Source organism: Myotis daubentonii, chromosome 5 (genome assembly GCF_963259705.1).
Source record: "Myotis daubentonii chromosome 5, mMyoDau2.1, whole genome shotgun sequence".
NCBI classification, from domain to species: Eukaryota; Metazoa; Chordata; class Mammalia; order Chiroptera; family Vespertilionidae; genus Myotis; species Myotis daubentonii.
Window position 1 is genome coordinate 29,757,240 of NC_081844.1, and position 24,929 is coordinate 29,782,168.

The 24,929-nt window shown below is 45.1% G+C and overlaps 1 protein-coding gene across 4 annotated transcripts in view; it reads left to right on the forward strand.

Moving 5' to 3' along the window:
* Positions 1–24,929, forward strand: part of MLLT1 (MLLT1 super elongation complex subunit) — an 82,513-nt gene that overhangs the window by 17,386 nt on the left and 40,198 nt on the right. For 3 of the 4 annotated variants that reach the window (XM_059696959.1, XM_059696957.1, XM_059696956.1), the window contains exon 3: positions 881–963. The exons of the other annotated variant lie outside the window; for it this stretch is intronic. In XM_059696959.1, coding sequence (XP_059552942.1) covers positions 881–963 — 83 coding nt within the window. The remainder of the gene's footprint in view (positions 1–880; positions 964–24,929) is intronic. 4 annotated transcript variants of the gene reach the window in all.

Genomic DNA, 24,929 nt, shown 5'->3' on the forward strand with positions numbered 1-24,929 from the left:
TTTTAGCAATTTCTGGCCTACTTAAGAATTATCTGACTGATACAGATATAGGTGTATAAAGGTTTTAACAATTGGCAGGATTTTTCCTGTTCCCAGTAGTGGTTGCCTCTGGGGACAGAGAGGTGGAGGACAGGGGTGATTTAATCTGTACTGTTCTGATTTTTTTTTCTTAAAAGTGGGAGAACAATATTTTCACGTTTCTTGCATAATGACAGCATATATGTCAAAACATTGTCAGTACATTCTGGAGGGTGAGATTGTGGGAGACTCTTTTACTTGTACATTGCTGTTCTTCTAGTTTCAACTTAAAAAAAAATTCCTGGGGTTAATGAATCTCTCTGTTCACATCACTCACACAGTTGGGAATGCTTTTGTTAGGTGCTCAAATGGACCCAGGAGAGAATCCCAGCTGAGACCAGGCCATCTCCTCTGGGCATCAGTTCACGTGTTTGAGGGAGCGGTGGAGACAGGTAGATGCTGTAGTGTGCACTATCTTCCCTGGGAGACCAGGGACCCATGGGGTCTCCCACTTCATACATGTCATACTGACTGCCCTGAGTCAGTTAAACTTGTGTGACCTGTAGCCAGCACTGGCTGCTCTGCCTTAGCTAGTCTCATGTCCTTTCCCACTCTCCCACCATGGCATATCAGGGTCTCCTTTCTTCTGTTCTGCTCCTTCGGTTCCCCATGACCTCTTTGGCATGGAATTAGGCACAGGATTCATTACTCACAGGGGAAACTGGCTTGCTGAAAAGCCATGCTCTGGCGGGGCCAGTGAGCCCCAGAGAGGAGGCGCAGAACGTGGCGGGCCTACTGCTGCTGGTGGTGAGGCCTTTGAATGATCAGGAAGCTGACAGATGCCTTTTCCCTTTCTTTTTAGTGTGTAAGGAGCCCCCATACAAAGTGGAGGAGTCGGGTTACGCTGGCTTCATCATGCCCATCGAGGTGCACTTCAAAAACAAGGTAGGATCCCGGAAGTGGCAACAGGAAGCACGCACATTTCACAAAAGAGGAAGTAGAATCAGTGACAGCGCTGAGGGAATGCTGGGATTACTGTTAGCGGAGGTGTTCACACTAAAGTCCTGGTTTTGAAGGGTTTCTGCCTCTCCAGTGGGAGAGGGGGGCTGGGAAAATGGGCACCAACGGCAGTTGGGAGTGCAAGTGTTTGTGACCTCTCCGGGATCACCTGAAAGTGCGTGCATTCCCTAAGTCAGCAGCGACATTCCATGACGGCTAGATTTGTGGATGGTTCTAGAGGCTTAGTACTGGACTGTGATTAGTGCAAAGATCTGGAAATTATCTAAATGTCTGACAGTAGGCGATTGGTTAAAGTTATGGTATATCTCCTGAATAGACTCTTCGATGATCTGGGTGGGGGAGGGAAGTTTTTAATATTATTGAATGAAAAAGCAAGGACTTTTCCAGCCAATATACACAATATAGGAAATAGGAAATAAGAATTACTGTATACATTAAAAATGTTAACAGGTAATGTGGGTGGTAGGATTATAAGGTGTTTTTCTTTTCCTCCATGTATATTTTATAAACATTTACAGTGAATATATATTGATAACTATTAGTCCATTTGGGATGGTATAACAAAATACCACAGACTGGGTGGCTTATAAACAACAGAAGTTTATTGCTCACAGTTCTGGAGGCTAGAAGTCCAAGATCAAGTGCCGGCCCCTCTTCCCAGTTACAGACTTCTTTCTGTGTCCTTACATGGAAGAAGGGGTGAGAGCCCTTAGGAGTCTCTTTTATAAGGGCACTAAACCCATTCATGGGGGCTCCACCCTTAGGACAAAGTCACCTCCCAGAGGCCCCCACCTCCCAACACCGTCACCTTTGGGGTTAGGATTTCAACAAGTGAATTTGGGGGGGAACAGATTCAGACTATAGTTTTAGGTTTTTTTAAAGCCTAATAATTACAATTAAAGAGCTTTCCTGCAACTTCCTTCTGCTCCTTCTCACAGACACCTTTCCTGGCTTGGAGGTGGTTTGGCCGTGGTTGGGTGCTTTTTCACAAGCACAGCTGGACTGGCTGCAGGCAGCTCCTCTGTCTTTCAGGAAGGATATCTCCCTGTGAGGCCTGTGGATGCCACCACTTCCTTAATGAGTTCTTTTTTCATGCCTGGCTGTTCTGCAAACCACCTGGTGTCAAGGACCTCTGGGGATGGCACTCAGGTGTGCTGCCCCACTGGGAGCTGAGGGACATTTCAACAAGTGCAGCAAAGTGGGAGTCAACTCTGCGACCATCTGGGGGCCACTTCTCAGAAGCCTGGGCCACCAAGGCTTTCGTGGAAGCAAGGCCTGAGAGTCCTGTGACCGGCCACCCTTGAGAGCAGAGCCCAACCTGTCTGCGCCAAGAAAAGGCTGTGCCCTAACTTTCAGCAGGGCGTCTGGAGGAGGTGCAGAGGAGATGCTGCACCCTTTGGGGATAGTCTTCCAAGGACCTGATTAGGGAGGCCAGGCAAGGGCGTGTGGAGGCAGGAGAACTGATGCAGGGGACTCAGTCCTGGTACAGGTGTCACCAGCCTCTCCAGTTCCCTGTGGAAAGGGATGATGAAAGTACCCCCTTGGTGGTTCAAGAGACAGTCCATCTGCAGAAAACGCCAACAGTCCTGTACATTGGCACTCTAGGGGCGGGCAGTGGTGATGGAATCCTTGAAGCTAGCTAAGCTCATCTCTGGGTTTCAATTCAACTCCTTTGAGGCTTAGAAGCAGTTTTGGGCCCCACATATCAGCGAGCTTTTGTGTGCCCTTGGGTGACTTGTCTGGTCCCCGACACGCAGTCCTTTCTCTCCCTCCTGAAGGCATGTTTGCAGTCACCTGGGCTCTGGCAGTGTTCACTAGGGCCCTGATGGTGTCCACTCGATTTCCCGCTGTCCCTGTTTCTTTGTGAGGCCCAGGGGTCTGCCGGGAAGCTCCTGCTGTCCCCAGGGGTGTGGGGTGCCATGCTGAAGCTGGGCAGTACACAGAGGTGGCCAGTTGGTCTTAGTGCCCCTTCTCCTGGCACAGGGGATCTTTGCTGATCTTCAGATTCTCCAGAGAGAATGGAGAGAGGTGAGGCAGGTGGTGTTTCTGCTCAGCCAGGACCTTTCCCTGTGGTGGCTTCTGCAGCCACTTAGTACCTCAGACCTCTCATGTGGATGGTGGGGAGGCACCCAGGTTCTCCCTCAAAAGGGGCACCTAGGGAAGTGGTGACTCTTTGGGGCAGCTCCTCTCAGTCCTTACCTGAGGAGTGCTTTCCTGGGTTTTGTCATCCAGACTTCAGGGCCATTCCTATACTGAGTCCCTGAGGTGTTCTACCCCGATGTTCCTGTCCCGGTAGGGAAGGGAACAGGTGGGTCTCTGACCATAGGACTTGTCCCTGCTAGGTACAGCGTCCTCACATACACTGGGGCATTGAGGGGCAGAGGACCTCTCCGAGGGTGTCCTGATCTTTCAGATTCTTTGGGCTTGCTTACTTAGGAGTGCTGGGTGCGTGCGTGCGTGCGTGCACATGTCTTCCACAGGCAGTGAAGGACCCTGTGCGTCTCTTTAATTGCCTCTTTCCTTTGTGAGGCCCTGAGGTGCTGTTCTTCAGAAGGAGCATGTGTGCATCTTATCAACCTGAGCATCCAGCAGTCATGGCAGCAACTGGTTTTGGGTTAAGGATTTTTGTTCTGGTCCCGTTTTTTAGTTCTAATTTAATACAGCAGAGTTTTCCCATTTTAGGTGTAGGTTTTTCAGATTTCAGCATGTGTTTTTCATTTGAACCCTGTTGTTGGTGGATGACTGGTTTTTCTGTAACAAAAAAAGGTCACGTTCGTAGGTCTACTTGTCTGACCAGTTCCTATAGAGGCTGTGTAGCCAGACTGCCACTGTGGGCCTATTCTCAGAATTGCAGCATCTTCTCTCAGGATGTTGGACGCTGTGCTCTGCAGGCTGCTCGCTGGAGTCCTCTATTCCTGATGGTGGTTTTGTCCTCAGAGATGGACTCTGCGCACACAAAAGGGGTCTGGGATACAGTGAAGTTACTAAGTGGGTTTTTAGCTTACTGTGCTAAGTGGGTACTTGTCTCCAAACAAGCCCTGGAGCAAGGTGATGCCCCCATTCTATGGAAGAAGAAGCTCCTGGATACTCAGTCACAGGCTCAAGGCCACACAGTAAGTTGCGGAGTTAGGATTTGAACCAGCAGAGTATGTAGTCCTATATGCACACCTGAGACATGCTTGACCTGGAGCAACAGCTGTTCATGGATTCTGGTTTTTGGTGACATCTGGGTGACAGGGACAGTATGATTTTATGTATTGTGTTTTGCAGATGTCTAATTGTGGGTTCCTGCTTTGGAAGTTTTGTAAAGATCAGAGAGTTCTGGAAAAGTGAATGGTGGTTCATTGCAAAAGTAGCTTGTACAGGTTTGGAGTAGTGTTGGAAACAGGGTCATCATGAGTGGATCCACTGGTGATTTTTCTACCCTGATGTAGGCAATGGTTGCATTTGGTTTTCAGCCATGACTTAGTCCTCTGCTGTATGTAAGGTAAGTGGATTTTTGAAGTGGAAGTGGCTCTGTGCACAGGTTACTTCTCTGGGCCTCAGTCCCTCCATGAGATGGACTTCCTAATTGTGTTGGCTTCTCAAGGCTGTTAAGAAGATTCACAGAGAGATGGACAGTGAGGTCCTGGGCCCAGTACCCTGCACATATGCATTTCATTAGTTTTGTGCTGTTGTTGCTGTGAAGTGTTTTTGCCTCTTTCCAGTAAATCTGGGTAAGAGAGGTGAGTGGACAGAGCAGCCTTGGAGGCTTGCAGGCCCAGTGGAGGTGGAGGTCCCAGAGATGAAGAAAGATGACTGGCTTCTCTGGTGAACAGGGTAGCTCTACACCCAGGACAGAAAAGGCGCTTTCGCAGACTCAGGCGGTTCTCTCATGTAAGTGTGAGATGTGTTTAACCACATTAGCTCCTGAAGGTGGCATTGACAGTGAGATGAAGGAATTCTATTTTACATGATGTTTGGCACTAGAACTTACATAAGGACGACGTTGGACCTGTTGGCAGGACGCTCTTTTAGAGATAACCACTCCTTTCCCCCAAGGGAAAAAAATGAGGGTGGGGCTTTGATTACAAAAATAACATTTGAGCATCATTAAACTGTTTTTACTCTGCTTGCTACTTCTGACACCAAGTGAAAGGTTTTGTTTTCTTTTTTTTTTTTTTTAAATATATTTTATTGATTTTCTACAGAGAGGAAGGGAGAGAGATAGAGAGCTAGAAACATGATGAAAGAGAAACATCGATCAGCTGCCTCCTGCACGTCTCCCACTGGGGATGTGCCCGCAACCCAGGTACATGCCCTTGACTGGAATCGAACCCGGGACCCCTCAGTCCGCAGGCCGACGCTCTATCCACCGAGCCAAACCGGTTTCGGTTTGTTTTCCTTCTGAAACCAAATGCACGCTGCCTTTTCCAGCACCTCTTCTCCAATTCTTTGATCCTCTAGGCACTGGTGGTGTCCAGCAGTTCATTTACTTATGCCATCTGCCTAGAGTTACCGCAGACCCTACAGGGTAAGGGCTCAGCCCCACAGAAATGCCTCCACTTCAACAAATTAAGGGTTCCCATGAACCCCTCCTAAAGTTTTATAATTTGCTAGAACAGCTCACAAAACTCTGATAAACATTTTACTTACTGTTATCATTTATTATAGGGGATACAATTCAGGAACAGCCAGATGGAAGAGATGAATGGGGCAAGGTATGGTGTAGGGATACAGAGCTTCCAGGTACACCACCCTCCCAGCATTGCACATGTTCACCTCCCTGGAAATTCTCCGAACCCTGTTGTTTAGGGGTTTTTATACAGGCTTCATTATGCAGACACGATTGATTAAATCATTGGCCATTGGTGATTAACTCAATTCCCAGCTCTTCTTCTCTCCCCAGAGGTTGAAGGTGGGGCTGAAAGTTCTGAGCTTCTAATTAAGGCTTAGTCTTTCTGGGGACCAGCCCAATCCCAGGCTGTCTAGGGGCCCACCAGAAGTCACCTCATTACAACAAACGATGCTCCAGTCATCCCTATCACTCGGGAAATTCCAAGGGTTTATCTCTGTCGCAGGAAATGGAGACAGAAACCAAATACTTTTCTATGAGACCATAATTATAAAAAAAGTGATTGAGGTGAAATTCACATAACATAGTTAACCATTTTACAGTGTACAGTTCATTGGCATTTAGTGCCTCATGATGATGTGCAACCACTGCCTCTGGTTTCAAAATTTTCGTCTCCCTATTCTCCCCACGCCCACCTTCTGGCAACCTGTGATCTGCTTTCTGTTCTATGGATTTACCTGTTCTAGACATTTCATGTAAAAATAATCATACAATATGTGTCCTGTTGTGTCTGACTTCTTTCACTTAGTGTAATGTTTCCGAGGTTCAGCCATGTTATAGTATGTATCAGGGCTTCATTCCTGTTTATGGCTGGGTAACATTCTGTTGCATAGATACACAGTTGATTCTAATACTCAGAATAGTGCCCTAGCCGGTTTGGCTCAGTGGATAGAGCGTCGGCCTGCAGACTCAAGGGTCCCAGGTTCGATTCCGGTCAAGGGCATGTACCTTGGTTGCGGGCCATCCCCAGTAGGGAGTGTGCAGGAGGCAGCTGATCCATGTTTCTCTCTCATCGATGTTTCTAACACTATCCCTCTCCCTTCCTCTCTGTAAAAAATCAATAAAATATATTAAAAACAAAAATTAATACTCAGAATAGTTATATTCTGTAAAGTCACCAAGTACATGGGATTAGTGAAAACAACTATTGTTACAAGGGGGAATTTGGGGTTAGTTTCCTGCAAGCATCTAGTCCAGCAGTTCTCAACCTGTGGGTCGCGACCCCTTTGGGGGTCGAACGACCCTTTCACAGGGGTCGCCTAAGACCATCGGAAAACACATATATAATTACATATTGTTTTTGTGATTAATCACTATGCTTTAATTATGTTCAATTTGTAACAGTGAAATTGGGGGTCACCACAACATGAGGAACTGTATTAAAGGTCGAGGCATTAGGAAGGTTGAGAACCTCTGCTCTAGTCACAGTGTTTTCATTAATTGATCAGTGCATAACCTGTGTTGTGTGTGTTTTTGTTTAAAGGCACCTTACTTAATATACATTGTTGATTCATTAACATCGAACTCAGCCAACAGCACTATAATTCATGCTTGAACCAAGCTTATATAAAAAAATGTATTTTCTTTGTAAGGCATGTTACAGCCTTCCTGTGCTTAGGAACTGTTGACAGCACTTCAGCACTATGCTTGGGGCCATTTCAGCTAGCAAAATCACCAACAAAAAGCACAACAGTAGAAAAAACACTGGCACGAAATATACTAGGACACTTGTTTACAGTCTGAGAGCTGAAATAAGAAGTCTGAGTGGGGAATGAGTTTGTTGGGCGACTCAAAGTTTTCACCACAATGTTTATGTCTGTGAGTGTGGAAACCACGAGTGCTGGTTTAGGTTATCAATAAAATTTGCTGGGATCCAGGAATTATGAAGATCAGCTGTACCACCTACTTGCTGCTATGAAAGGTGCTGCTATGAACATATCTGTGCATGTATTAGTATGTGTTTGAGGTCCAGTTTTCAGTTCTTTTGTGTGGATACCTCGGAGTGGAATAGCTGGGTCAGAGGGTAATTTGCTGCACCATTTCATGTTCCCACCAGCAGTATCTGAGGGTTCCTATTTTTCTGCATCCTTCTCAGTGCTTGTAATTTTTCTGTTTTTTGTTGTGTTATAGCCATACTGATGGGTATGGAGGCTCATCTATGGTGTAGTGTATATCAATGCTTCATTCCTTTTTAAGGCTGAATAATATTCCATGGTGTGGATGCACCACATTTGCATATCCATCCAATTATCCTGGACACTTGGGTTGCTTCCATGTGTTAGATCAGTGGTTCTCAACCTTCCTAATGCCGCAACCCCTTTTTTTTTTTTTTTTAAACATATTTATTGACTTCAGAGAGGAAGGGAGAATGAGAGAGAGAGATAGAAACATCAATGATGAGAGAGAATCATTGATTGGCTGCTTCCTGCATGCCCCGCACTGGCGATTGAGCCCGCAACCCAGGCATGTGCCCTTGGCCGGAATCGAACCTGGGACCTTTCAGTCCGCAGGCTGACACTCTATCCACTGAGCCAAGCTGGCTAGGGCAAATGCTGCGACCCTTTAATACAGTTCCTCATGTTGTGGTGACCCCCAGTTTCATTGTTACAAATTGAACATAATTAAAGCATAGTGATTAATCACAAAAACAATATGTAATTACATATGTGTTTTCTGATGGTCTTAGGCGACCCCTGTGAATGGGTTGTTCGATCCCCAAAGGAGTCGCAACCTACAGGTTGAGAACCACTGTTTTCGATACTGTGAGTAATGCTGGAATGATCATGAGTAAACAGATTATTTCCTTGAGACCCCTGCTTTCAATTCTTTTGGGCATATACTGAGAAGTTTATTTGCTAGGTGGTCTGATAAATCTATTTTTTTAAAAAATAAATCTTTATTGTTCAGATTATTACAGTTGTTCCTCTTTTTTCCCCCCATAGCTCCCCTCCACCCAGTTCCTACCCCACCCTCTGCCCTTACCCCCCCACTGTCCTCATCCATAGGTGTACGATTTTTGTCCAGTCTCTTCCTGTACCCCCGCACCCCTTTCCCCCCTGAAAATTGTCAGTCCACTCCCTTTTTGTGCCCATGATTCTATTATATTCACCAGTTTACTCTGTTCATTAGATTTTTTATTCACTTGATTTTTAGATTCACTTGTTGATAGCTATGTATTTGTTGTTCATAATTTTTATCTTTACTTTTTTCTTCTTCCTCTTCTTAAAGAATACCTTTCAGCATTTCATATAATACTGGTTTGGTGGTGATGAACTCCTTTAGCTTTTTCTTATCAGTGAAGCTCTTTATCTGACCTTCAATTCTGAATGATTGCTTTGCTGGATAAAGTAATCTTGGTTGTAGGTTCTTGCTAGTCATCACTTTGAATATTTCTTGCCACTCCCTCTGGCCTGCATAGTTTCTGTTGAGAAATCAGCTGACAATCATATGGGTACTCCCTTGTTGGTAACTGACTTTTTTTCTCTTGCTGCTTTTAAGATTTTCTCTTTGTCTTTTGCCCTTGGCATTTTAATTATGATGTGTCTTGGTGTGGTCCTCTTTGGATTCCTTTTGTTTGGGGTTCTCTGTGCTTCCTGGACTTGTAAGTCTATTTCTTTCACCAGGTGGGGGGAGTTTTCTGTCATTATTTCTTCAAATAGGTTTTCAATATCTTGCTCTCTCTCTTCTTCTGGCACCCCTATAATTCGGATGTTAGGATGCTTGAAGTTGTCCCAGAGGCTCCTTACACTATCTTGATATTTTTGGATTCTTTTTTCTTTTTGCTTTTCCGGTTGGGTGTTTTTTACTTCTTCGTATTTCAAATCTTTGACTTGATTCTTGGGATCCTCTTGTCTGCTGTTGGATCTCTGTATATTATTCTTTATTTCAGTCAGTGTATGCTTAATTTCTAGTTGGTCTTTTTTCATATCCTCGGGGGTCTCACTAAATTTATCAGCGGTTTCTAGAAAATTCTTGGAAAATCTTATAACTGTGGTTTTGAACTCTATATCCAGTCGTTTGCTTTCCTCCATTTCTGTCATTTGTGATCTGTTTCTTTGTCTCCACATTTTTTATGCTTTCCTGTGTTGATAGAGTGGCTTTCTGTGCTAGGTGTCCTATAGGGCCCAGTGGATCAGCCTCCCCAATTACCTGAGGTGGACACTCTTGGTGCACCCCTTAGTGGGCTGTGTGCACAGTCTGGTTGTAGTTAAGCCTTGATTGTTGGGAGGAATTGACCTCCAGGCCAGTTGGCTGTGAGAATCAGCTGTGTCTACAGTGGGAGAACTTCTGTGCTGAAGACACCCTTATGGGGCAAGACTTGCTTCAGTGGGGCTTTGGTGCTCACTGAGTCTGCCCCCTGAGTGTGTCCCTTTTGGATCTGAGGAGTTGTAATCTGGATGGTCCCAATCTGACCACTGGGTACACAGGCTCTTGGATATCTAAGGTGGTGCTAATTTAGCCTCTGCCTGAGGCTACCCAGTAGGAGCTACGGAGGATTCTGCAGGTTCCTCTTCCTTGTTTGGGTTTTGGAGGTGCCCAGATGAGGCCCAGCTGTGAAGCAGTGCAAGCTGCTGTGGAGCCTTGGGTCTTCTTTTGGAAGTTCTGGGTCTCTCTGACCCAGCTGCAGTTTGTTAGGTAATTTTAGATCTCAAAGGGCCAGCCCATTCATATGCAAAAGCCTCTGTGCACAGCTAGGGTGGGGCAGGGTCTCAGGGAATCAACAGGGCGGAGCAAACAGCTATGGCTGATCCCCAGTCCTGCCCTAAGAGGTCCCGGGTCTCAGTGTCCTGGTAATCGCTGCAAGCAACTCTGAGAGAAAGCCGCCCTCGAGTTCCGCCCGCTGCCAGACAGTCCAGTTTTTCCCCGTATGAGTCTGGGTCCCCAGAGACTCGCCCGGAACTGGAGTCAGGTCGTCAGGAGCTTGTGCCTCCCTCCCGATTGCAAAACACACCGGTGTCCTCCATTGCCAGCCCCTTTCCGCATGCGCTCGAGCCTCCGTACCTCTGCACTTTACTTCCACACCTCCTCTGAGTCTCAGTGTGCTTTTCTCTTTCCTTCTAGTTGTAGAATTTCCACTCAGCCAGCCTTCCTGTGGTTCTGGATGAGGTCTGTTTTGTCTTTTAGTTGTATTTTTGAAGTGGTTGTGCGAGGCAGCAATTTCAGGTGTTTACCTATGCCGCCATCTTGGTTTCTCTGATAAATCTATTTTTAATTTTTGAGGAACCACTATGCTGTTTTTCTCAGAAGCTGTAATATTTTCCATTGTTACTAACAGTGCCCAAGGGGCCTAATTTCTCCACATTCTTGTCAACAATTGTTTTCTCTTTTTTGATACTATCCATAATAATGTGTGAGATAGTATGTCATTGTGGTTTTGATTTACATTTCTTTAATAATTAGGGAGCATCTTTTTATTAGTGTGCTTATCGGCCACATTCTTTGGAGAAATATCTGTTCAAGTTCTTTGACTGTTTTTGAATTGTTGTTTTTTTGGTTATTGAAGAGGAGTTATCTCCATATTCTAGATATCAATTCGTTATCAGGTATATTTTGTAAATATTTTCTCCCATTTTGCAGGTTGCCTTTTCACTGTTAATCATGTCCTTTGATGCATAAAAGTTTTTAATTTTCATGAAGTTCATTTTACCTATTTATTTTTCTTGCCTGTGCATTGCCTATGTCATATCCAGGAAATCATTACCAAATTCAGTGTCATGAAGCCTGTGACCTACGTTTTCTTTGAAGAGCTTTACAGTTTTAGCTCCTATGGTTAGATGTTTGGTTTATTTTGAATTAATTTTTGGATATGGTGTTAGGTAAGGGTTGAATTCCCCCCCCCCCCAGCTATTGTTATTTATTATATTTTACATTATCCTTGTGATTTTTCTAGATATTAATAATAGCATATCCCAGAAACACTGTTTTAAAAACTTAAACAGTTAAAACTTTATTTTTCATAATAATTTTAAAATAAAAATGCAATATTTCTATTATGTATATCATGTTATCCATTCTACACATTTTATAGTGATAAGTATTTACACATACAATACTTTGCAATAGGAAATACTTTTTTGGTCTCCCCTAGCAGGCTGCAGATTTCCAAAGCAGAAGTCCTAAACCTCTGAAAGTAGCACTAAAAATAATCTTTCTTTGAAAAAAAAATAAAATTAAAAAAAATTATATATATATATATACATATATATATATATATATGCCCTGTATATATATAATAGAAATGTTTGCTGTGTTTTATTTGTTTATTTTGGGGGGGAGGAAGGTTAAAGAAGTTTCATTTTTGCTTCAAAAACTTTCCCAAAGAGTAGTGATTCATTTTTATTATACATCATCATAATGAACACTGTTCTTCTGGCTTTCATAATAGTGTAAATTCAAGGTCATGTGTGTAACATGTGTTTTCTGAAATCCAGTGTATTCATTTGGATATATATGGGGTATCCCTTGTGTTCTTATTCTCATATGGAGGTACTAGCACTATGGCTTCAATAACAAATGATTTATTTATTTAGATATTATTATTATTTTTTTTTTTTACTCATCACTGAGTTTATTCATCATGACATGCTTCAACCTGAGCAACAAACAAAACACTTTAGAATGCAAATTGAAAAGAAAAAAAAAGAATGCAGAGTGGATCTTGATCCTCATGGCCTTAAGTTTCTTATTGAAGAGGACAGTTAGGCTGAAGTAATTCCACAGAGTCGGTCCCAGTTTTGTTGCAGAATTTCTCCAGGAATGTTTTCAAGATGGTTTTTCCTATACCTGTCGTGTTTTCCATCTCGGGCACTGCTGTCACTGTAACTCGTACACAGTTTACTGAAGGAAACTAGTTTCAGGTCAAGTTCATTTTACAGCTGTCGAGACTGTTTCCTGACATTTTCCCAGTAATTGCTGGTTCCTGCCACCATCTTTGTTGTCCGACATCAGTCCAGTAACAAATTTTTAAAAATCATAAATAGAACTTGTGTTTGATTTGGGTCTTGGCTAGTTTCTAAAGAACCATTTAGCAATCGTGGTCTCAGATAATTAGATACCCCGTGAAGCTGCAATTAATTAAGGGCCTGCTGATTCTAAGAACTAGGCAACCAACAAGGGCATGAGGGGAAAATTACAAATCCTAATGCCAAGTGCAGAGGAAATACCAATAATCTCCTTTTCACTTTTGCAATATATATAAGTATAAAGTAGAGGGAGGGGATAAGAATTATATGAGTATCCTATATAATAAAAGGGTAATATGCAAATTGACCCTAATAGCAGAATGACTGGGAATGACTGGTCACTATGACACACACTGACCACCAAGGGGCAGACGCTCAATGCAGGAGCTGCCCCCTGGTGGTCAGTGCGCTCCCACAGGGGGAGCTCTGCTCAGCCACAAGCCAGGCTGATGGCTGCCAGCACAGTGGTGGTGGCAGGAGCCTCTCCCGCCTCCTCAGCAGTGCTAAGGATGTCTGACTGCCAGCTTAGGTCCGATCCCCCGGGGAGCGGGCCTAAGCCAGCAGGTGAACATCCCCCTCGGGGTCCCAGACTGTGAGAGGGCACAGGCTGGGCTGAGGGACACCCCCCCCCCCCCGAGTGCACAATTTTTTGTGCACTGGGCCTCTAGTTGTTAAATAAAAAGTGCTACGGAACTGGGACAATATTTTGTTGTTGTTAAATTTCCCTCTTATTCTAGTTCAGTAAGATGCTTGTAAAGCAGATTAGTTCCATTGTTGCTATTCAGAACTTGTAGAGAGTAAAAGAATGAATCAACTTCCCTGGTTTAAACTTAATAGTCTTAAAACATGTTATCTTGTAACGTGAACATCTATAATAATAAAAGTGTAATATGCTAATTAGACTGGACATCTTCCAGACGACCTTCTGAACGAAGCCGGAGCTGCGCGGGAAGCCCAGGTCCTGTGTGTAAGAGGGAAGCTGGTGCCGGCAGCCAGGGGAAGGAAGGCCTACTCTAGTCCAATGGTTCTCAACCTGTGGGTCGCGACCCCTTTTGGGGGTCGAACAACCCTTTCATAGGGCTCGCCTAAGATCATCGGAAAACACATATATAATTACATATTGTTTTTGTGATTAATCACTTGGCTTTAATTATGTTCAATTCGTAATAATGAAAGTACATCCTGCATATCAGATATTTACATTATGATTCATAACAGTAGGAAAATTACAGTTATGAAGTAGCAACGAAAATAATTTACGGTTGGGGGTCACCACAACATGAACTGTATTAAAGGGTCGCGGCATTTGGAAGGTTGAGAACCACTGTGTTATGGCCTTTACTTTGAGGTCTATTTTGTCAGATATAAGTATCGCAACCCCAGCTTTTTTCTCATTTCCATTTGCCTGAAAATTTTTTTCCCATCCCTTCACTCTCAGTCTGTGTGAATCCTTTGTTCTGAGGTGGGTCTCTTGCAGACAACAAATATATGGGTCATGTTTTCTTATCCATTTAGCTACCCTGTGTCTTTTGATTGGAGCATTTAATCTATTTACATTTAATGTTATTATTGAAAAGTACTTGTTTGTGGTCATTTTTATTATTAATGTTTGTGTTCTTGTCTTTCTGTTTCTTCTTTTTACAGCAGTCCCTTTAGCATTTCTTGCATTGCTGGCTTGGTGGTAATAAACTCTCTTAGCCCTTTTTTGTCTGTGAAGCTCCTGATTCCACCTTCAATTTTGAATGATAGCCTTGCTGGGTATAGTATTCTTGGGTTCAGTCCCTTGCTTTGCATCACTTTGTATATTTCATTCCAATCCCTTCTTGCCTGGTGTGTTTCTGTGGAGAAGTCAGATGATAGTCTAATAGGAGATCTCTTGTAGGTCACTTTCTGTCTCTCTCTTGCAGCCTCTAAGATTCTTACTTTGTCATTGGTGTTTGCCAATTTAATTATGATGTGTCTTGGTGTTGGTCTGTTGGGGTTCATCTTGTTTGGCACTCTGTGTGCTTCTTGGACTTGTGTAGTTTTTTTCTTGCCAGTATCAGGAAAGTTTTCTGTCATTATTTCTTCAAACAGGTTTTCTATTCCTTGCTTCTCCTCCTCTCCTTCTGGTATCCCTATTAAGCAAATGTTGTTCCATTTTGCGTTGTCCCAAAGCTCCCTTAAGGCTCTCCTCTTGCTTTTAAGTTTTTCTTCCAGTTGCTCCTGTATTTGTGTGTTTTTTTCCTACCTTGTCTTCTAATTCGCTGATGCGGTCCTCAGCCTCTTCTAGTTTGCTGTTTAAGCCTTCCATTGTGTTCTTTATTGCAGCTATGTCGTTCTTCATCTCCTCTTGGTTCCTTTTCATGTTGGTGACATGCTCATTCAGCTCCTTATAATTCTCATTGAGTTGTGTGCATTTGTCATCCAGCCGTTTGAGCATCCTTATAACCATTACTCTGAATTCTTTCTCTGATAAGTTAGTAGCCTCAATTTCATTTAACTCCCTTTCTGGTGATTTCTCTTTTTCTTTCCTTTGTGGATTGCTTTTTTGTCTTCCCATGTTTTGCTGTAATGTTTTAATTGTAGTTCCGATTGCTTTGCTACCCAGTTTCTTTTGGGTATGGTGCTACTGGTGTGACCTCTCAGGTCTCCTGGGCTTGGTAGTCTAGTGTAGCTCCCTACTTGAGCTATTTGGGTTCTCTTGATATAGGCCTGTGAGCTGGAAAGGCGCAACTGAGGTGTCTAGAAGTTAGCAGCTGTGGAGGGGGTCTTCCAATTTTTGCTGTCTTGCGCCCTTGGTTGAAATCACGTGTGCCCAGCGGGGACTCACAGTGGCACCCAGGAACCGTCTGTTGGGGTGGTGGGGCTTAGGAGGCCTGTGTTCTGGAAAGGCGTGACTGTGGTGTCCAGAGTTCTGTAGTTGTAGGGTGGGCAGACTCAGCTTTTGCTGCTCCCTCTGTGGTTGGATACACTCGATCCCAGTGGCAGTTCACAGGGGCACCTGTGGTCTATTTGCCAGCAGGGTGTACTGACACACTCTGAAGGGCCCTGGCACTGAAGCCACTGGATTGCAATGTCTTTGGGCAGGTATCCCGGAAGAGGGAATTCAGTGTTTCTGCATTCCTGTTTTTTTTAAGTGCATGTCCAGCGGGGCTCACAGTGGGGCCCCATGACTGCCTGTGGAGCGGTGGTCTTGGGAGACCTGCATGCTGGAAAAGTATGCAACTGTAGTGTCCAGAGTTCTGCAGCTTTGGGGTGGTGAAATTCAGTTTTTGCTGATGCACCTGTGGTGGATAGGTGTGCGTTCCCGGGTAGTGGCACACAGGAGCACCCACAGTGAGTTTGCTAGCGCAGGCGCACTGAAGCACTCTGAAGGGCCCTGGCACGCTTAATCGAGGCGTCTTTGGGCCGGTATCCAGGATGGGTGGGTTCAGAATTTCTACTGCCCAGGGAGTGCGTCCCTATTTGTCCGGGATCGGACCCAGCAGAGGCTCATTGCAGCTTCCCAAAGTGCCCTGTGGATAGATGGGCTCAGGGGGAATGAGTAACTGTGGCAGAGTCTTTGCCAGGCGCTGAGCTCTGACACACTCTGAGGTGCCCTGGCGCTGAAGTAGCAACTGGATGTGTATGGCAGTTATTCAGGCAGAGGGAATTCAGAATTTCTACTGGGGGGCAGTGCACCTGTGTCTGTACAAAATCACACCCAGCTGGGGCTTATAGTGACTCCCAAGAGAAGTCTATGGAGTGAGTGGTGTGCCTCGGAGACCTGCGCTTTGGAGACCTGCGCACTGGAGACGCGCAAATGCAATGTTAGAGGTCTGCCGCTGGGGAGGGGGAGGCTGCACTTACTGCTGCGGGCGCTGTGCTCCTTTGGAGGTGGAGATCCCAGGATCTGCGAGTCTGCGGGTGTGGCTGCAGGATTTTGGCTGGAGTGGCTGCTGGGTTGCGGGCAGTGTCCAAGGCCTGTCTGGATGGTGGTGCTGATGAGTTCCTAGAAGAGGCCACTCTCTCCTTTAAGATGGCGTGGGCTCCATACCCAAGTCTGACAGTCTGGGGAGTGTCCACAGGTGGTAGTCTCTCCCTGTCCCAGAGAGCCTGGTCTGCCAGCCTCTGCTGCTCCTGCCGGATTTCACTGTCCCTCCCTCACTCACACACACAACACACATATCCCATCCACACACTCTCCTTTCATGCCCTCACTCACTCACTTCCTATCCCTCACTTCCGTCCTGCCAGCCGCCATCTTTTTTCTCCCTTAATACTGATTTGTTATTTCTTTCCAATATTCTTGGTGAGGGCATCTATCCTGTTTCTGTTTCTTTTTGAGTTTCAGGCAGTCCTCTCTCCAGTGGCCTGCCTTTTTGCAATAGGCACATTGATTGATGCCTAGTGGGTCTTTCTCTTTTCATTTCGGGTCCTGTCTTTCCTTCTAGTTTCCCCGCACCGTTTCTTAAAAAAACAGTGGTCTACTTTAATTTCCTTGTTTCCTGGGCATGGTAAACTTTAAAGGCTATGTCCATCAGCTGGGAGGGATTCATATCCAACCCCAGTCTAAATGTTGGAGCTTCCTTCTGATATCTAGGGCACTTTGCCCAATAAAAGTCATATTTACCACCTGGACATTTTCTGGTGCATGTGGGTCAGCATCAGCGTGCTTTTGATAGGCCTGATCCTTTCTAAAACTTCAGAAGGATCTTCATTTGGTTTCTGTTGAACTGCCTGTATCATATTCAAGTTCTTTTGTTTAGGCACCCCTTTCTTCAGCCCTTCCAATATGCACTTTTGTAATATTCTAGGAAAGCTAGGTCCCTGCTATTCAGGTCCCACTGGGCTCTGTCAAGGGAATTTCCCTGGCTGGGTTAGGGGGAGTCCTGTTAGGATTCTCTTGATGGAGACAATGAACCTCTTCATTAGCATCATATATAGCTAGCCACCTTTCATCTGCCGTTATCAGGATGTTAAGGAGAGCCTGTACATCTTCCCAGTTTGGATTGTGAGTGGCAAAAATTGAGGTGTTAAGATCTGTCATTTTCTCAGGATCATCCCTATATGAGGGGTTGGAATTTTCCCAGTTCAGTAAATCTCAAGTAGAAAATGAAGTATGGGCCAAGTAATGGCCAGTGGACTGGCCTTTCTAGTTTATTTCGCCTATAGGATATTACCTCAAAGGGAATTGTCCTGCTCTGGATAGGGGTGCTCCCTGGCCATATTGGGTGCCCTGCAGGTCTTCTAGGGGGAGACCATTCCCTCATCATACAGGGGTGGGGCTGTCACCCCTCTGGGCCCTATTTCAAGGTTATCTAGCAGTGTGGATGGTAGTGGGGTGAAATTTTCCTGCTGCTAATCCTGGGTCCTCCGGGTTCAGGGCATTAAAGAGGCGCATTTCCTCATTTTCCTTTTCTTCCTGTGTCTTTTTATTATGGAGGAGTTTTTATTTTAAATATTTTTATTGATTTTAGAGAGAGGAAGAGAGAGAGAAAAACATGAGTGATGAAAGAGAATCATTAATGGGCTGCCTCTTGCATACCGCCTACTGGGGATCGAGCCAGCAACCCAGGTGTGTGCCTTGACCGAGAATCGAACCAGCCACCTCTTAGTTCATAGGTCGACATTCAACTACTGAGCCACACCAGCAGGGCTAGGGGAGGAGTTTTGAAGCCAATTCCCTTCTCTGTATCATTAGTTTGTTCCTTTTCTTTGCCAAATCCTTATTGTTGAAAGACATAAATGCCTAGACATAAAAGATTTTGTCCTATTTTCATGAACGTAGGCAAAACAATTCCAACTGTATGATAGTGTAGTAATTTAGGAAATCACTAAGGGGTTATTTTTCTTCATAGTCTAATGCAGTGGTCAGCAAACTCATTAGTCAACAGAGCCAAATATCAGCAGTACAACAATTGAAATTCATTTTGAGAGCCAATTTTTTTTTTTTTTTTAAATTTCAGTTGATCAGCAGCCTAGCCAGGTTCTCTAGCCAGGTTCTAGCCAGGATCTCCAGCCAGGTTCTGTGTTTTATTGTCTTGTTACATCTCTATTTATACCAGTTGATTTTTATCCTATTAATTTCTATTCCAAAGGTTAGGGCGTTTCTTATCTCCATTCCAGGGAGTAAAGATTATGTAGCTTTCAGGAGGGGGGGAAGGTTGGGGGTCAATGGGGGGATGAGGACACATTTGCAATACCTTAACCAATAAAGAAATTAAAAATAAAAGTAACATGATTGTTACAAAAAAATAAAATAAAATGATTAACTACCCACCTGGCACTTAGTTAAGGGGTTTTATTTCCTCCCTAACTTCAAGGAAAAATCCCTACCTGGGGAAACAACCTTTCTTGGAGAGGTGACGTTGGTTAAAACACATAGCGCCAAGAAGGGGAGCAAACATATTAAGAACAGTATGCCATATACACCAGGTCCCTTGAAACATATGCTGTGCAGATGTTTCTTCCCTGCAGCGACTGTGTCAAGCAGCAAGGATGGACCGGCTTCCAGCAAATTCCCCCTTTTTTATTTTTTAAATGATAGCACATGTAAATCAGCAGCCACCTCTCGGATTGGGTTGTTTAAGACTCGGAAGAAGACTGACAAGCAATGATAGCGAGCATAGCTATAAACATAGTGGATGGAGTGCACAAGGAGTCTTGTTCCTGTAGAAGGTTGCTGGCCTCTTCAGTCAAGGGATTTCAGCTGTCCTCAAGTCGGTGGTTTGGTTGTCCTTGTTGATCTGGCTAGCAGGCGGTGTCATTGGCGATGGGCTTCCCAAAGCGTCAGCAAGTTGAAGGGCTGCATCAAAGGGTCCATCAGGGCCGCACTTGATGGTGGTGTCGGTGTCCAGGGAAGAGTCAGCTATGCCCTTTGGGTTGGCTAAGGGTCCCTCTTCGGGCACCATCTGTTGGGGTCCAACCCCAGCAGGTCCAGGGATTCCCAAAGGTGTGGACGGAGTCGGCGAAGAAGGAATGACACGGAGATAGCGTTCAGTTGATCAGCACCTAGCCAGGTTCTCTAGCCAGGTTCTAGCCAGGATCTCCAGCCAGGTTCTGTCGAGAGCCAAATTTTTTTAACTTAAACTATATAGGTAGGTACATTGTTATTAACTTAAGTAGAGACCTGGTGCACGAAATTCGTGCATGTGTGTGTGTGTGTGTGTGTGTGTGTGTGTGTGTGTCCATCCTTCAGCCAAGCCTGCACCCTCTCCAATCTGGGACTCCTCAAGGGATGCCTGGCGGGCCCTTGCAGCCCCGGCTTCGTCCGGAAGGTCGTCTGGATGGTCGTTCCGCTGTTTGGTCTAATTAGCATATTAGCTCTTTATTATATAGAATTAGGGTACTCCTGAGGCTTAGGAAGAGCCACACTCAAAAGGCCAAAGAGCTGCATGTGGCTCGAGAGCTGCAGTTTGCCGACCACGGGTCTAACGTATACATAGGCCAAACAGTGTTACAGTAGAAAGTCACTTCCTTCTTAGTCATTGGATTATAGCTGTACATGGACCAATCTGCTAAAATTTGGCCCAGTGGGCTCCTTTCAAGAGTCAAAACAGAACAACCCTGATAGCACAAAAGTACCAACACAAAACCACAACCATAGAAAAACCCCAGACAAAATGGGAACATATGAATAAAACTTAGACCCATAATTCCTTTATTTCAAATGAGCACTCAAAAGCAAGTCCTATGACTTATCTCCTGGCAACCAATGCTGCAAGTGGTCCTGGCCCTATCTAAATGGCACCAAGCCAAAGTGGCACAAAGCCTAAGTGGCTCGAAGCCTAAGTGTCAGGATAGCCTAGGATACCCTTACCAACTGGTACCACAAATGATCCTAACTGGACCCAAGTGGCATGACGCCAGGTGGCACAAAGACCAAGTGGCAGGGATAAAGGACCTCCAGTTTGCATGCTGGTTTGGCTTAACCAGTCTTGGAATCCATCTGCTCCCCAGAAACCCATTTCCTTTCACCAGCCAAGTGATTCAGGCAGCGGATGTCTTGAGAAGGAGTTTAGGAAAATACCCCTAGGAAAGCTCATGGCAGTTACTGGGAAGTTCCCACTGTCCCGCTCCCAGGATGAGTCTGCCACAGGCAGCTGGGACCCCAACCTGGGTCCTTAAAAACGCAGGGTCTGCTGCCTGTTGCAATGAAAGCCAAACTCATGAGACAAGTGCTGGTGCAAAAGGAAAGAGGTTTATTCAGGTGCCACAACCTGGGAGAACTATGGACTCACTTGTTAAAGATTATCTCCCCTTCTTGCTGGAGCCCATGGTTCTTATAGGGATAGGGAAGGGGACACTTTCTTAAAAATTCTCACCTGAGAATATGTATTTTTAGTTTATTTAAGAGAGAAAGAGAATAAGAAAGAGAGTAACATCAATTGGTTGCCTCCTATATGTACCCAGATTTAGGGATGAAACCCACAACCTATGTATGTGCCCTGACCAGGAATCAAACGCGCAACCTTTTGGTGTGTGGGATGACACTCCAACCAACTGAGCTGGCCAGGGCAGGAGGGGAGGGTTTTTTCCCTATTCAATTATCTTGCTAGCTTTCAGCCTGCTCAGGCCCCATCCATATATCTCTCTTTTTTATTAATATGCTTTTATTGGTTTAAGAGAGAGGGAGAGATAGAACATCAATAATGAGAGAGAATCATTGATAAGCTGCCTCCTGCAGGCCCCCTATTGGGGATTGAGCCGACAACCCAGGCATGCGCCCTTATCAGGAATCAAATGTGACCTCCTGGTTCATAGGTTGATGCTCAACCACTGAGCCACACTGACTAGGCCATTCATCTTTCTAGCTTTTGGCACACTTGGTCCCTATCCATTCATCTTTGTAGGTAACAATTTGCTTTTCTCTTGCTACTTTTAAGATTCTCCATTTGTCTTTAATTCTTGTCGTTTTAATTATGATGTGTCTCGGCATGGGCCTATTTGGGTTCTTCTTGCTTAGCGTTCTCTATGCCTTCTGTACTTGTGTGACTTTTTGTTTTACCAGGTTAGGGAAGTTTTCAGCCATTATTTCTTCAAGCACGTTCTCTGTTCCATTTTCCCTTTCTGCCTCTTCTGGCTCATCTTCTATTCGAATATTGTTTCGTCATTTGTCCCACAGCTCCCTTAAGCTGTCCTCCTGTTTTGTAATTGTTTTTTCTTCTTGGTTCTCTGATTGATTTTTTCAACACTGTCTTCTAATTCAGTGGTCGCCAACCGGTAGTCCGTGGACCACTGTTGGTCCATGAGGTCCAAAAGACTGGCAACTGCTGCTCTAATTCACTGATTCAGTCCTGAGCTTCCCCTAATCTGCTGTGTGTTCCTTCCAATGTGTTCTTTATTTGTGCTCAATCATTCTTTATTTCTGACTGTTCTTTTTTCATAGTTACTATACCTTTTCTCATGCTGTTTAGCATCTTTACTATCATTCTGAAGTCTGTTTCAGATAAGTTTCTTATCTCTGTTTCATTTATCTCTTCTGGAGAATTCTCTTATTCTTTCATTTGTGAGTTGTTTCTTTGTTTCCTCATTTTGGCTGCCTGTTTGGGTTTGTGACTATGTATTAGGTAAATCTGCTTTGGCTCTCAATCTCTAGTACAGGACAGTGTCAAATGCTGTTTCTGACTGATTAGATCAGGCTAAGACTCAAAGCCTCCAGAGACCACCTCTGGCTGCAGACTGATAAGATTCCTCTTGATCTGCCCTCAGGCAATCATCCACAGGTGTGGCAAGAGTTTTTTTCAACAGGGTGGTGTTAGGTTAGGTGGCTCAGGAGGCGGCGCAAGAAATAGAGTCCAGTGAATCAGAAAAGAAAGGAAAGGAAAAGGTTTATTCTGCGTCCCCCGGGAGACCCACGTACCCCCAGGACAGGGCACGTGGATTCACGCCAACAGGGAGGGGGGTGCTTTTTTATACTGCAGTTGGGTGAGGGGCGGGGACATGAGCTGAGGAATTCTCTGCCACAGGGGATGGGCGGGGGTATTCAGAAGAAGTCCCTATCTGTGTGGGGGTATGTGGATTCAGGGAGAAGAAGCCGGTATCTGTGTCTGGCACGTTGATCTGTGAGAAATTCCAGGGAAAGTCCATTGTCTCATCACATGTCTGCATGTATCTGATCCTGGGCTCTCTCCGACCTAACAGGTGGGATAATTGTTTCTGCCTGGAGGCTAATTGTTAATCTCAAGTTTAGTAAGGGTCAAGCTGTTTTCCAATAGGGTGGGAAAGATTACCTCCTCAGCATGAGAGAATGGCTCAGCACAGGAAACTGGGGTGTCTGCCTTCTGAGCTCTGACCCTAGAGCCCTTGATCCTGGCTTCTGCTCACCCAGCTCCAGTCCACTCTGCTGTTCCTCTGTCAGAGCACAAGATGGGTGGCTCTACAGGGAATTTTATGTGTTAGCCCTTTTAGAGGGTTGAATTTCTAGCCGTTTCTCACTGATAGCTATCCCGCTGCCTTACACAGCCAAATATTATGTGGGTGCCCTTCTCAGTTCTAGTGCTCTCTGCTGGGGGGCCCAGCTTGGGAATTACACCCCAGAGTTCTCAGTGGCAACCCCCACAGCTGAGATATCTCTCTGGAACTTCAGCTGCTGTCTGTGGGTGCTTAGCCAGCCCTTTCTTGCCTCCGCCTCTCCTAACAGCCTTTATGCAGTCTCCACTTTTGGTCCTTGGTTATCAGGGTTCTCTCTAGCAAGCCTTCTGTGATTATTCAGTAAGTTTTTCTGTATTTTAGTTGTAATCCCAGTTTGGAGTTGGGAGTATGTCTGTGCAGCATCCACTTACTCTGCTGCCATTTTTAATCTGTGTCCATTCATCTTTCTAACTTTTGCTGCAAGAACGTCCTCCGTGAGCCATCTTGGCCAATGTGGGAGAATCCCTGGCACACTGACTAGGGCTGCTGCCTACGGTAACAATTGTACTTAAATGGACTTGTGTTTACTGGTTTAGTGTTTGCTCTATTGTTAGAATGTAAGCTCTTGAGAGCACAACTCTTGTCAGTTTTGTTCTCTGTGATATTGGCCTTTAGTACAAGAGGTGGCACTTGGTAAATATTTATTGAATGAGTGACTAAATGGATGAACCAAATTGATTTTGGAGGGAGCAGTTATTGTCTGTGAGGAAACTTTACAACAACCAGTATGTAAGTCAACCCCCACTTTTAAAAAATGAGGTGAAATTCACATTGCATAAAATTATTTTTCATTGAACAATTCAGCGGCATTTTGTGTATATTCACATTGTTGTACAATGACCACCATTCCCACCATTCTCTAGTTTCAAAATATTTTCTTTAGCCCTGGCTGGTTTGGCTCAGTCGATAGAGTGTTGGCCTGCAGACTGAAGTGTCTCGGGTTCGATTCTGGTCAAGGGCACCTGCCTGCCTGCCTGATCGCCCCTAACTGGCCCCCTTGCCAGCCTGATCACCCTAACCACCTCTGCCTGCCGACCTGATCGCCCATAACTGCCCAATCTGCCAGCCTGGTCGCCCCCAACTGCCCCTCCTGCCAACCTGGTTGACCCCAACTGCCCCCCTCTGCCAGCTTGGTTGCCCCTAACTGCCCCCCCCAACCCCCCCGCCAGCAGGGTTGCCCCCAACTTCCCCTCCTGCCAGCCTGGTCACCCCCAACTGCCCTCCCTGCTGGCCTGGTCACCCCTTACTGCCCCTCCTGCTGGCCTGGTTGTCCCACGCAGCCTGCTGTTCAGTTGTTTGGTCGTCTCTCACTAATTCCCCTGCCGGCCTTGTCACCCCACTCAGCCTGTTTGGTCATCCGTTCGGTTGTTTTGGATGTGATGGCCCCTGGCTCTTTTTATACACTGAGTGGCCAGATTATTATGACCACAAGACGTTTGTAGGCAAATTAGCTATAATTTCACACTGAAGTTGCTAGAGGGACAGATCATTATAAATGTCTGAATAGCACAACATACCTAAGAATCCTTGCTGATCAAGTTCATCCTATCATGTTGATAGTATATCCCAATGAGTTGGCTTCTTCCAACAAGACAATGCGCCATGCCACGGTGCTTGTATTGTGCAGGAGTGGTTTCAAGAACATGAGGGAGACTTGACTTTGCTTAGGTGGCCCCCACAATCACCAGATCTCATTCCAATTGAGCATTTGTGGGACGAAGTTAAAAGAGCCATCAGGCAGCTGGTTCCACAACCATCAAATCTCACAGAACTGGGCAGTGCTATTCATCAGGCATGGTGTCAGATTCCTCACATCACCTTTCAACATCTTGTGGAGTCAATGCCACAAAGAATTGCCGCAGTATTGAAGGCAAAAGGTGGCCCAACGAAGTACTTATGGGGTGGTTATAATAATCTGGCCGGTCATAATAATCTGG